The sequence below is a fragment of the Corvus hawaiiensis genome, chromosome 3 (genome assembly GCF_020740725.1).
Source record: "Corvus hawaiiensis isolate bCorHaw1 chromosome 3, bCorHaw1.pri.cur, whole genome shotgun sequence".
NCBI classification, from domain to species: domain Eukaryota; kingdom Metazoa; phylum Chordata; class Aves; order Passeriformes; family Corvidae; genus Corvus; species Corvus hawaiiensis.
This window is the reverse complement of record NC_063215.1, coordinates 73,977,892-73,992,758: the sequence shown is the minus strand read 5'-3', so window position 1 is coordinate 73,992,758 and position 14,867 is coordinate 73,977,892. Positions and strand designations below refer to the sequence as shown.

Below are 14,867 nucleotides of genomic sequence, written 5' to 3'. Positions count from 1 at the left end.
TAGCAGAAAATAAGTATTGAATGGGGAGCTTCATTCCTAACATAACCTAAAGGGAAAATTACCGTAGCCTCTAACTTCCCCTCACTTGGGTATGCAGTGAGCCAAACCCTGAAGAGACTTCATTATGTATTTTGGAACTAAACAGTAAGAGAAAAAAAAAAATAAACAGTTATTATAGATCTGTTTTGCACATTAAGGCTGGCTAAATTCTGGTAATTTAGGTGCACTCGTCACGTTTCATTAAGACAGTGTACATGCTGTGCAAACGCTGATAGATCTCATCACCTGAAAAATAATGTGGTGGGTCTTCAGATAGGCATACAGCTTGAACTTGGAAAACTGCCACATTATTTTGATCCCAAGAAAGCCATGAATAACAACATAGTGCTTCTGCTAAATATTGAATCTGTTAAAGGGACAATGATGAGAACTTACTAAAACACTGTGGAAAGGAGTGTTTGTTGCTAGGGAAAACCATGGAGTTAAAATTGAAAGGTTTTGCTGTACACAAGAATCAGCACCTGACTATAAAGGAAGACACATAAGGAAATGACAAGAATGGAAGGAAGGCACAGGAAGAAGTGAAAGGACAATAATAGGGGGTGGCTGAGCAACACAGCAGTGAAGCTGACAAACAGCAAAAAACGATGAAAATTAATGGATCATGGCAAGAGGATGTCCTGTTCTCACAAACAAGGAAAATTCACGAAAGACAACAGAAGTAATAAACTCCAAGTAAGGCCATATTTACTGTCAGTGCCTGTGATTTGCTATGAAAATATTATTTTTATTCTTTTAAGGCAAGCTCATTCAGTGTATTATATCTTCTTAATAGGGTACAGTTTTCCCTATTTACGTGAACTTTCCAGTCAAAAATTGTTATGACTGATTACAGACAGAACAACTCCTAGTGTGTTTACTAAATTAATCCTGTTTTGTAATAAGGTGCAACTGAAAGTTTAGAGAAGCAGAACAATCTGAAATCAGTGATGAAGATCCAATCCCTAGATTACTAGCTATGTCACAGTTGAGTGTCTGATGTAGCTGAACATTCTGTCTCCTGAAAGCCACACATTTTAAGAAGTGAGTCATCTAAACTTTGTATTATTCATATGGTGAAAAGTTTGTCTTTTGATTCCTAATTTAGTTTCTTTAAACCACATCTTTAAACCAAATCCTAAGTGTAATGTCTTAACTCTTCACTTGAAACAGCTTTTCAAACTGGTCAGAGCTTTATGCACTGATTATTTAAAATACATAAATATATTATATACTTTCTTCCATTTTTATTTTTATTTATCCCTTCTGAATAATTTCAATACTTTTCTTTTATCTTTTTCTTGCTGCCTTGACTCATCTCTTTTCCCTCACACAAGATCTATTGATAGGATAGACACGAAGGATAGACACGAAAGATACAACTCCCATATGGTTCAACAGTCAATCAGTAAGCACCTTTCATGTGCTGTTCAAAACCAAAGTGAGATAGCATCCTTATTTTATGATAACCTTCCACAACGGCTGAAATTATTGTAACTTGCATGGCAGGGTGAGAATATTGCAAAACTAACTAAATAAATCAACACTTACTTCTGCATACCTGGAAGAACACAGAGTAGCAGCACAGAAAGTTACAAACTACCATCAGTCTAATCTATGAGCTCTTCCACTGCTTTCTTTTAAGCATTAATACTGATATATTATACCAAATGTGCTTGTATGTTTTAATTAAGTCACAAGAAATATCTTAGACAGGCAAGACAGAGTAACCTTACTGGTGCACTGCACACGTTGGATGCTGTGCTGGTTTTTAGCCATCCTTAATGCTTTGAAGACATTCTGAATTATTATATAAGCAAAGAGAATTCTCTAGAAATAAGAAAAATACACTGCAGTTTTCTGTTTTCACAGATATCTTGAAGCATACAGTTAAAACTTATTACTAAGCTCACACATTAATAAACATTTCAGTATCTGGAATACAAGGATTAAGTGGAATAGTTTTAAAAACCTTATTACATGCATATTTTAGCCACAAGATTATTTTCAAGATTCATTCCATTCAATGTTTAAAACATACATTAGATGTGAATTCAGTCCAAACTGAAAATAACTCATCCACCAGAGGCAATATTGCCCTTTAATAATATAATGAAATAGGGTACATGGGATAAGTTCCTGAATTATATAGAATAAAAATCCTACAAGATTTCTAATGTCTTACAATATTTCAAGAAGAAAAAATATAATTGAGTCATACTTCTTTTAAAACAATTCAGTTTTCAACCAATACTATTAAAAAAACCCAACACTCAATGTCAAACATTTCTGATGTAAAATTACAATGAAAAGCTAAAAAAACATACCTGTTGCCTGTTACTGGGCATGTATGGTAGCATTGTTGATACATGAAACATTAATTCATAATCTTTGTAGGTAGTATAGAGGGAATGAGTTCCTGTTGAATCAGCTGAAATTTAATTTAATTGCAAGAAGGTCAGTAAATTAGAACATTTGTACTACTTTTTAGGACACTGCTAAAGAGCAGTGTCCTAAAAGAGCATGCTATGATTTAAATCTATTTAAACAATTTATATCTTTTTTTTCAATTGAACAAAAATGTTTCCATCAGCTAGAAATCTACTCTTCAGTTTCATATTATGACATAGAGGGGTCCTGCAGAAAAAAACCCAAAGAGTTTACTGTCTCTGAGACCTAAATAAACTAATTTTGAATATATTGGCATAGCATGAAAACCCCAAACACTTAGCTAATTGTGTGATGTTTTATATAATATGTGTTTTCATTATTTAAACATTAATAAAGACAACTGACTAAGCCCATACTTTACCAAAAATGAACTGGCTATTTCAAATCCAACATTAAAACACATGTTGCAGATCAGACATTTTTAAAACATAAAACATGTGCATAATACATATATTGGAAAATTATTAAAATACATTTCATATATGATATAAATTAATATTTTATTTCTTTTGTTTAGAAAGTTTATTAATAGTTAGCATTTTGTGATGTTTACAGTAAATGAGTTTCACACTGTAGTTTTAAGTTAATCTTTTTTATTCCTTTTCTTCAATTTGTACAGACTATTTAAGTAAGTACAATGAACTTCTAAAAAGTTTAAGATTTATATCTATTGGAAACCCTACTGAGTCAAGACAACTACCAATTTTTCTTCTCTTTTTCCATGTTCACTTATTTTTTAAGATAATTTTATGTTATCTGCACCAATAAACATTCTCCAGTACACTCTTTAACACACTGTTTAAGGTTTTGGGGTTTTGCTTTGTTTTAAACAGTAGCTATATTCCAAAAAGGAATCAATTAGCCATGCTAATTCTCCAGTTAAAAGTATATAAGAGTATATAAATACACACTTCTTTATCTGCAGTCCTAAATCTAAAAATATTTGTGTGTATACAATTAGGAGCACATTCATATAATAACTGGGTGCATCGGTTATGTCTGTATGAGATTAAATTAACTTTATTTATTAATATCTATGTAACAGATATTACAGCTGCACAAGAAATAGAAAGCATAATTTCCACTGAAGTTTGTTACTTAAATATTGCTTTAAAAAGGGAATCTTATTGCACTCTTCTATTTCAAAATCTTAGCTGAAAATCTAATTCCATTTCAACCTTTCAGTGGCATTTTAGAAAGTTTTGAAGAGATAGAAAGACAAAATATGTTCCAATAATAATACTTTTTTTTTCTCATTTCTAGTAGATTGATATGTTTTAAAACATATACTAAACAAATTATATAGTATTGAATTGGTAAAGTTTCATTTAATTTTCTTATTTCTTTATCTTGGGGTTTGGAATTGCATGGCACTAAAACTGCACCGCAGAAGGGCAGAAAAGAGTTTATAGTTAATATATTCCATATGCTCTTGACATTTGCACTGGGTGTGGCTTGGATGCAGCTAAAATTCTCCACAGCACCCCATATGGTGCTGTGTTTTCCCCGTGTGATCAAAGCAGTGTTGGTAACACACCAATGTTTTAGCTGTGCCTTAACAGTGCTCACACAGCATCAGGGCTTCTCTGCCCCTCACACTGTCCCCTACCCTGGCAGCTGTGCTGGGGTGGCCAAGAGTTTGGAAGGAGACAGCCAGGACAGCCTATCAAATTGACTAGAAACACATCCCATACCCTATAAAGTCATGTTCTGCAGGAAAACTGGGGCAGGGAGAGCTTTGTCATGGTACCTGTCACTCAGAGACTGGCTGGGCATCAGTCAGCTAATGGGAGGTGGCACGTCACTGCCTTCGGCATCACTTGTATTGTTGGCTGATTGATGTAGGGGTGGGTTGTGGGTTTTTGTTGTTTGGGGTTTTTTTGTTTGTTTGAGAGTTTTTGTTTGTTTGGGAGTTTTTTTGGGGGTGGTTTGTTTTCCTTTCTTCCCATCGCTCATCAAACTCTCTTAATCTCAACTCCCAAACTGGTGGGTGAGTGAGCACACAAGAGGTGGGGGCTTATTTTTCAGACAGGTCAACCCATCACAATATGCTACTTTATTACATGAGAAATGGACCAATTAATTATCCAAATATTAAATAAACAAATTTTAAAAAAACTTTTTAGAGAAAAACCCCACAGTTAGTCAAGCATTTGAGAATATGAAAACTTAATAAATTTGACTCCTATGAGAACTAAGCAAGATTTATTACTGAAACATAGTGGCTGCCAAAAATATAGCTCACAGAGTCTAAATTATTCCACTCTTCTGAACCTGCAGGCAGTCTGAATAATATATTATCTAAGTCTAAATATGACACACAGTAATACTTGTTGCATCATTACATTTAAAAACAATAGATCCTTAGGTCAGTACTTCACAGTTAATATAATACTGAAGACTATTTTGGTTTGAACTCTTAATTCCATTCTGCCTGTTGCAAACTATGAGAACATACTATGACAGGACAATATAGTTAATGGCACACAGACTTCATCAAACATTAAAATCATGTTACTGACTGATACATACACAATGCTAATCAGCAATGTAAATTCATACTGAAGCACAGCAAATACAGAAACTGAATTTCCTGACAGACCAGCATTTATTTTCATATGTACAACTTACTAGGTGGAATTCAGTCATGCTCTGATTGGGGGAAAAGATGGAAAACCCAAACGCCCCCTACGCTTTTCAATTTTTCACCCCTATTTATCAATTCATTCCAGAAGTCTGACATCCACAGCAGGTTAATATGTATTTCTACAAATTAATTTGAAAAATGGTTTGTTATCATTCTGTTCTGAAATAGGATGCAATAGTCTCTAAAATCCTGAATTAATAAAGTGAAACAAGCATGGATTTAAGCAAAAGGCAGTAACATGATTGGAAATAAATGTGGTACTTAGACAGCTTGACAATATGACAAAATGAAGTAAATGAATAACAAGATACCCTTAGATCATGGCTCATATGATCAGCTGTCAAAATCTTGTTAAAACATCATTATACTAAGAATGAGTTAAGTTAAATTTAAGGGCAGTGAAAACATTGCTAATAAAGAAGCATGTTAACATATCACTGACTTTTTTTAACACAAATGCTTCAGTTCCTATTTTTGCTACAAAACCCAACCAATACAATTAAATTTTTATACTACTGCACTAAGGGAAACTGAAAGACCTGGAGAAATGGCAGTATGAACACAGCACTGAGGTAGATGAATAATTATCAGCTGATGAATGATGACACGCTTACTGTGCATGTGTGAGAAAGTAGAAAACATGACTGCTCCTCAAATACAAACATAAATATGTGTGTTGGGTAAAAGTAAGGATGAAAGTTTAGCTGAAATAAGGAAAACTACTCCATATTTTGAACTACATATATTTTTATTGGCTTTTAAAGAACAAGATGTTAAAGTGTACCTGGGGAAATATTACTCACATAGTATGATTTTAACTAAATGCAAACAAATGAAATAAGTTGCTTTGACTTTCAGTTCTACTAATGCCACAGAAAAACTAAATGACCTTTCAGAAAAGGTTTGATACATGCTCTTACCATATGCCTCATCTTCCTAATTTACCATATAATCTTACTAATCAAAACCCACAGTCAAGAGCATGAAAAGATAACACAATTAGAAGATCAGCTGGATAATTACCCTTTCTCCCATAGCTTGAAACATAACTTACTTTTATTATCTAGCTGAGCCCTGTATTTACTGAATCCTTTTAGCCGTACTCTCTGGCCCAGTAGGTCAAGGAACTCTTCAAAAGCTGGTCCTGCCATCTCGTTGTTATACATTTCTTCTTCTGTGCTTTGGCCCGCTTTGCAGTAAAGGATACCAATCTTATGTTGAAAACTCAGCTGAAATTAAAAATTGAATAAAAAAAGAAAAGGAAAATTTACAGAAGCAAAGGAAAGTCAGTATTAGAACAAATATTAACAATTAAAATATAACACTGTTATAACCTCTGAGAGAAGGCATCTGAAAGTGAAAAAATAAGTGTTCTGATTTGGGAAATTTAGTCAGCACAGAAAAAAACCAACCAAAAAAACCCCACAAAAAACACCCTCCAACTCTAGAAAGAAAACTGGATTTGCACTATTCAAACACAGATAAAAGCAGTACAAAGACTTCTCACTTTGTTAACTATAAAAGCACACTCTACTTCATGCTACAGTATGAAAAATTGAATTGACAATATTTGTATATTGGTCTTTTTTCTCAAATTTAGAAGAAGGTGAGTTTATCATCCCTCATTTTTACCCTTTAAAGTTCACTGTAGTTCAGTTAAAAAAAGCCCTCAGAAAAGTAATTTCTATTATATGTAATCTTTTGCCTTCCTCATAAAATCATGCACCATTAAAAACTATTTCCCATTTTCAAAAGTATACTTAAAGCAAGAAATCAGATTGCAGTCAAATAGTTTTGTTAAACAGATTCTCAGTTACGGAACATTAAACAGATAAATCACATCTATTCAAAAATAAAGTACAAAAACTATAAAGCATTAGGTATAAGGAGATATCATTACTCCTTGAGCAGACTGTTGTCTTCTTAGCTTTTATGCACACTTAAGCTGCCAAAGAGGAAACCTCCACGTGAATGGATTAGTCTCATTATTCTTAACTGACACCTTCTAGAGCTTCACAAACTGACAGAGACCATCAGTCACACCAGATTCCCTTCAGAGATTTATCTATATTCATGACTCAAATCAACTCTCTGGCTGTAGACCTCTCTTGATCAAACCTCAGGATTAGTGTCCAAAATGCATGTTATGCACAGGCTGTATGTACTTCTGTTAGAGCAAAGGTGACAACAACAGTCTGCTTCCCCTTAGTCGTAAGGAGATAACTGCTTTGTGTAGGGATGAGCCCTTGTGGAACCTGCTCTGGCAGAATGCCGCTGACCAGAGAGCTGTCAGGAGCAAAGGACAGGCTTCGTAAGGACAGGAATGAGGAATAAGGTTTCACCTGGCCAGCCTAGAACACAGAAGAGCTAGAAGCTGTGCCAAAGTTTGATGTGGAATGAGAGGGATGACCATCTGAGATAAAGCGGGGTTCTGGGTTTTGGATGCACTGTAGGAGCTGCCTGAGTCAGACCAATGAACCGTAGAGCAGGGCAGGGTTAAGATACTGGCTTGCTCCCGTCATTTCCTTTTGACTGGCATTAGATGTTATCCCCATCCAGAGTGCTTCCTTGCTTGACCCCATTTTAAGGAGAGTTAGGTATTTAACAAAAGGTTCCAGATTGCACACTGGTGCCTTTTATTCAGCAGTAAAATAGCATGAACTATTCATGGAGGAAACTGCAAGATAACTGATCATATAAACATTAGATTATAGGAAACAGCACTGTTACTTGACATATCCCAGCAGAGACTTAAAATGATGGTGACCATCCTGCCACCTCTACACCAACCCTGTGTCAAATAGTTTAACTTCAGCCACAGGGGATTTAAGTTGATTTCCTTGACTTCACACCAGAATTGACAAGTAGAGAAATTAAATGCTAAATTGAGCCACCAACAATAGGAACAAGGACTAGGAGTAAAGAGGCACCTGGGCAAAACATTCAGTCTAGTCACACTTCTTTATTCTGTGGACACCAGTCATTCCTGCATTTGTTCATGAATATCAATAATATTCCAAACAGGAGTGAAGTATACATCTATCTTAAACAATCTAACACCTCATAGTTTAAACATTGAGGTAAAAGGTATTTGAAAAGGAGGATGTGAAACTCACCAGCCCAAGACATGAATTAATCCTGGGATTTGACTTCATGGACAGACAAGCGCCGTAAATGCTACACAATTGTGTACGAAGTCAATTCTGTCAATACCACTATTGCTATACGAGCTGCAAGCTCATTTGCAGTAATCTGAACCTCCTACCCCTGTGCTAGAACCCTTCACAACTATGAAGTTAGAAGACCTGAGTAAAAGAACTCTCAGCCAAGATCATGGTGGCTGTGCAGAAGCAGAGATCAAGGTACATTTAGAATGTCAATGCCTAAAAAAGAAATAACTCAATGAGCTTTGGGAGGATCTTCTTATGTCATACGTTCAACTGGCATGAAGAACTATCAGAATATTTAAAACTGATAAAGTTTGCCGGTTTTGAAATGGTAGCACATGCTTATTCAAATCTTTTAAAGTAAATAATTGCAGACATGGTTCTGATTTCATTATTTCCAAAACAGAAATTTTACGTTCAGTTATATTTTACACTGAGAACAATTTAATAACGTGACATCACAAAATAACTTCTAAACCCATTTAGCTACTTGGGTATGTGATACATATTGAAGGTGCATAGCAGTCTTCCTGACTCAAAAGGATTGTGTTCTTGTCAGAATCCTTCACTACTGAATCTTGGCATCTTGTCAACTTTTTGCACAGATTATTTATCATGTAACAACAACTTGTTGACTTTCATCATGTGAAGATTTTAGATTTTTTTTCTGTAAAAGAGTATCAAGAGATTAGACACACAGTAGCCACTAAATATCACTGCAACCAATCTTAATTTCTTTGGTCTTTTTTAAACTTCATCCTATAGCTTAGAGAGAAGTGAACATCCCTAGGGGGATGTGAGGGGAACCAAAAAGCATATACAATAAAAAACCATTAGCAGAAATTACAAAGGGAAACTAGGGGGAAGTTGGAGAAAGGTTAAAAAAACAACAGTAGCAGATAAACAGTTGAATTTTCTTGCAAATTTACAGCCAAATTTAATGATCAGCATAGTATGGCAGAATAAATTGGGAAAAGGTAAGTTCTTCATATATTAAAATTAGGTCAACCATCCAATTTACATCTAGTTTCCACTGTCATTTTTAGAGACAAAATTTAGCCACATTTTTCCTCCATAATCCATATTAGATTTCACAGAAAAATTATCAAACAGGTAGAAAATTAAATCAAAACATCAAAGTAGTCTTCAGTTGGCTACGGAACTATGAAAACATTTAAACTCTGTTAGACAAAATTCTACTGTCACTCTGGTGACAGTACTAATCTTCTAGATCATAATTCATATCTTTTAAATTCATGGTATTTCCACCAGTCATCACCTTCAGTTGCCAAGCATAACTCTTTTTGTATTTACTTGATTAATAGACTGAAAGCATTAAGTACCTAAGAGGATTAAAAACAAGAATGGATCTCATTCCAGTTCTTTGCACAGCTTTCTATGTTCAAGTAATTACCTTGCAATAAGCAGTACATACGATATATTAATATTACATTTTGTCAGGTGACAGCCCATTTAATAATAGCACTGAATTTTCAGAACTGATCACACAAAATAAAAGGAAGTGCTATATATTGCTGTTTCTCAAAATGAAGACCTGATGATTAAAGAATCATTTCGGTCAGTTCAGTGGATAATCTCCATTTCCAATTTTTGGGAAATACTGTTAGTGAGTTTGGGAAATATTCAGATCAGGTCAAACACAGTCATATTCAATACTGCCTTGAACATACTGACCCTCAGAGTGAATATTATTTACTAAATTAACCTAACTCTCTCTGAAGGTCAAACAGCAGAGAGCAAGAGCACATTAGGAACCCTTGGATTCAGAATTCAGTGCTTCTGAATTCCCTGTATGGTTTTACCCAAAAAACTGACAAATGCAGAAGAAAATAACAACATTTGGCAAAATTAATTTTTAATTAAAAGTCCTCCTCAAAGACCGGTGTGAGCAAAAGTGCTAAAATTAACATACAAAAACTAGTTTAATAATCCATCCAAATAAAGCCAATTCTGTTCCTCTGACTACATGTACTTTGTTTTGAGCAATCATTACAGGCATAAGGAAGGACAGAAGAACTCTGGCGGACGCCACCAATGTTAAATACCATCACTACATTTGAAACTGAGTTAGCAAGAAAACATTGATAATAGCACCATCATAATCAACTGATTCAATCATTGGATTGGACTTCAACAGATATATACTGACTTTCACCTAGGAAGTAAAATCTTCAGTTCAAATGAACACTTTTTTTAAAACTATGATTTAAAACCCATCATAAGCCTGTCCTTCACAAAGTATTCAGAAACTATAAATTTAACTACTAGCTTTGAATGAAGCAGATACACTTTTATTGAACCTAATAAACCTCACCATTTTATCTCAAAATGTAAGCCATACAAGTACTTCATTGCCATGTAGTTAATTCATTAGTCTCAATCACAGCGTCAGTTGTATGAACACAGAATTATTCTATTCTAGTAAGAATACAGCAAGTTAATCATCAAACGGTATTGTAAAAAATAACCATAAATTTTAGATGCAGAGGCTTAAGACACAACATGCTTTTTCCTCCTTATCCATACAAAATATTAATGAAGTGTTAGATGTATTTTCATTTGCATTCAACATTTGTACACATTAACGTGCAAATACAGATTGTGAAAATCCCTTCTTACTGATGTTAAAACTTAATAATCCTTCTCTCACTCAGCCATTGAAAGACAATCTCCATAGGCCAATATTTATTTCCTTCAGCTGAAATGCATTTTAAGAAGAATTTGCTTAGAAAAGCAAGCCTTATTTTGTCAGTGAAAACAGACCAGTTTCTCTAAAACCAAGAAAGTCAACAGTTTGCATTACAGATCCATGTTAATTAGCACTGTCTGCAAAATATTTAATAATTTTTTCGTCTATTTATCTAAGGAATAGTCTTTAAAGAAAGGCCATGTGCTACATACCCCTTGTTCATCCAGTTTAAGCAGTTGCTCAGGTACTTTGGGTGAGTTGGAAGCCTGTCTCAGGCACTGAATGCTCAGCTCTGGTATTACATACTCCAGCACCTCTTTGAGAGGCAGACCTCTTGCCGTGCCATGACGAGCAGTGGATGGTATAGCATCTTCTAAAATTGCTCCTCTAAGTGTCGTTAGCTGCAGTAAAGGTAAAACACACAAAACATTTTTAGCTCTAATACTCTACACCCTACAGATAAAAACCTCAGGTTTCAGCAAAAGCATGGAAAAAAGAAATGGAAAGAAAAAATCCCTATTTATTTTTTTTAACCTGTAGACACATTACTAAGTAACTTTTAAAGACCAGATAAGCTTTCACTGTCTAAGTGACAAATACATTTTTTGCTTAAAGAAATTCATGAAGCATGTTATCAATTTATTCCAATTACTAAGAATATTCCTTTTTTGGGGGAGGGAAAAGTGTTAAAGACACAAGGAAAACTAAAACTAGTTATTTTTGCATACTACCCTAGCAAACACAGTAGTCAAATGTGAGGCTGGACACGAGATAAGCTATAGCTAATTGAACTTTCACTCAACCCATTCACCTATTATTTAATCCATGCTGCTTTATCTTCATTTGATTTAACAAAAAGAGAGTAATTTCTTAGAACTGAGTCACCTGGATCACCTCTCCACACATACATACATGGCCACCGCTTTTCTGGCTATTAAAAAACCCTGGACTGGAAAAAAAAAATCTATCTATCTATCTGTACCTGTTTTTACATCTGTTTGCAAAAGCACAAGAGTCCAGTGATATCAGGAGGTCTAGTTAACACATCTCTTTATCCTAATCAAAATAAAAACCAATAGTCCTAAGGATTCCAAAAATTTACCGTTGTTTGCTGCAATAATAACACTGTGTGTTTTCATACAAATCTAAGGTAGTTGCTGTGACAAAGAAATTAGTTACCAAGAGATATTAAATTGCTTAAAATAGAAGTTATGAGACTTCGCACACAACAACCACAAGCAAATTCTTCATTCAAATAAAACCATTATTTTATGAATATATTAGTATTCCTTCTGCAAATCATGCATGTAGAAGTACATAGAAACATCTCACAAAAAAAGCTTCTGAGAAAGTATTTTGAAACAAAACAAAAAAATACAAATGTCATTACACTAGTTTTCATACTTTACAGCTCCCTTTATCCCTACATTTCTTAATCTTTTATTTCTATCATTAGAAACATAATATCAAGCAGCCTGATCCACACTTATCTTTAACTATGTTAAAGATCTCTAGCCTTGCTTGCACCTTGCAGTTCTCTTCAGCCAACTTACCTTTTGGGTGCTCACTCAAAAAGACAAAAAATTTATGTGGTACAGAAAAGGAAAACTTTGTTCAGGAGCAACAACATTTACTAATGGTACAGGAAACAACCTTTTCCATTAACAGATTTTCTTTCAAAGTTAGCAACGTACCCACAGACAAAAAATGAGTATCCTAAGCTCTCAGTCAACTTTCCCATTCCTTTGCAGAATTACTGAATGAACATTACCTCACTTGTCCTGAAAACTATACGATAGTTGAACTGAGATCCTTCTTTCTCCTTAGCATCTTCAACCTTTTCCCTCCGGATGCTGACTGCTACAGGTCCAAGATTTTCATCTATTCCAAAGTAGTTCTGATGCTCTTTTGCACAGGAATGAATGAAGAGATAAGAGAATAGTAAAGTATGAGTCTCCTAGAAAATGTTCATCAAACCTAAAAAAAAAAATTTCTGCAGCAAGAAAAACTATTATTTTTAATTGAACAATGAGGTCTGTGAATACAACACCTTATGATCTTCTGAACTGTACAATGAGTACATAAATCACAAAATGCTAATTTTGATGAGAGGAGTGGTCACTCAAATTACTGCAACTGCTGCTACTATGAAATTTTCTTTTCCTTTTTTTACAATGAAATTAATCTTTTTGCTTGATGCTGTATGAAACTAGTTTGGAGAAACTGTATCTACATATAATCTTGAATAAAAGCTAAGAGTCTTTGAACAAATAAGATTTATTCTTATTCTTATTCTTATTCACGCCTTTCCATTCAAAGCAGCAACTCAGCCTCAACAAGGGAAAACTGAGTCTAGTAACTCTTCAATGTCTGATGAATAGTTAAATTCATCCTTGAGCCAACTGGTCCAGTCTGGGAGAGTAAAGCACTATCAACTGAAGAGAAAGATCACATTAGAGACCATTTAGGGAGACCAGACATACTCAAATCATTGTGACCAAACAGGACCCATGTTGAGGCTCCTGTTTACCACCTTTAAAAGTTCATAGTGAGTAGTTACAGTCACCTTTAAAAAGGAGCAAGAGAGTCTGGGAAGCCATAGAACAGTCACCATAAATCTTAGTTCCCAGGGAGATTAAGGAACAAATTCTCATGGAAGACATTTCCAGGCATATGAAGGACAAATAGATGCTTGGAAACTGCCTGCACAGACTTAAAAAATGCAAATCATGCATGACCAATCCAGTTGTTTTCTACAGTGATGTGACTGGCTTTACGGATGAGGAAGGAGCAATGAATGTCACCCACTTGTACTTTAGTAATGCTTTTCACACAGTCTCCCATAGTGTATCTGTGTAGCTAAACTGAAAAGACATGCTTTGGACATGCAAATTACAAGGTGGATGGAAACTGGCTAGACAGTTGGCCTTAATGGACTGTGATCAGTAATACAAATTACAATTAGTGGCCAGTTACTAAAATGTTTATCAGCATTTGATAGTGGAGCTGTTACTGTTTAATAGGGTTTTACATTATCTAAATGATGGAATGGAGTGCATCCCCAAGTTGATGTCCGTGACCAAGCTCAAAGAGAATATATTGTTCATGTATTGGAGGTTAGGACTGCAGATGGGTGTACCAGGTGAAGGGGAATAACCAGCAGGCTTTTGAAAAATCAGGAATATGTGCCCGGGGCAGACATGGAAATGCATAATCCTTGCACTTTTAACAAAGCAGGCAAGGGCAAAGCCACACAAGCAGAGTTCTACAGCTGTAGGGTGTCTGTGCTTCACCTCCCACTCTCCCCTTCCCCTGGAGGCAGCTACTGCTGAGCTGTCACAGGTGAGCTTCATGTGAAGCAAATCCTAAACCATCTGAAGTTTTCAACCTGACACTTTAAAACAAACTCCCGTTTTTACAATCCAAGAAAATGGACTGAAAAAGCCTTATGAAGACCAACACAGAGCTGCATGTAGAACAGAACAAGCTCATACAACAGCACAGTCTGGGGACCAACTGTCTCAGGAGCATCTCTGGGGAAAAGCACTGGGTACCCTGTGAGCACAGGCTGCCCAGCAGCCAGCAGAACCTCCCAGCAGAGAGGAAGGGCAATCACACTCTGGCCAAGAGTATTCCGGCAGCTCAGGAGAACACTATGCCTTTCTGGTTGGTACTTTTGAGGCCATGTAAGAAGCAGCGTCCAGTTTTGGACAGAGTGGGACAAGGCCAACAGACAACTATGAAGACAATTAGAGGGCTGGAGAACATAAAAGATGAGGAAAGGCTAAAAGAAATGGGCTTTTGCAGCTGGAGAAGAGCAGATTAAAGGAGGAAAAAGCTGCTGGATCCCACG

At 35.3% G+C, this 14,867-nt stretch overlaps 1 protein-coding gene across 6 annotated transcripts in view; it reads right to left on the bottom strand.

Annotated features, from left to right (window-relative positions):
- The window catches only part of SIPA1L2 (signal induced proliferation associated 1 like 2), a 126,597-nt gene that overhangs the window by 53,566 nt on the left and 58,164 nt on the right, over positions 1-14,867 (bottom strand). For all 6 annotated transcript variants that reach the window (XM_048296858.1, XM_048296854.1, XM_048296855.1 and 3 more), the window contains exons 4-7: positions 12,786-12,919; positions 11,227-11,415; positions 6,192-6,366; positions 2,367-2,470 (exon numbers count right to left, since the gene is read on the bottom strand). In XM_048296858.1, coding sequence (XP_048152815.1) covers positions 2,367-2,470; positions 6,192-6,366; positions 11,227-11,415; positions 12,786-12,919 — 602 coding nt within the window. The remainder of the gene's footprint in view (positions 1-2,366; positions 2,471-6,191; positions 6,367-11,226; positions 11,416-12,785; positions 12,920-14,867) is intronic.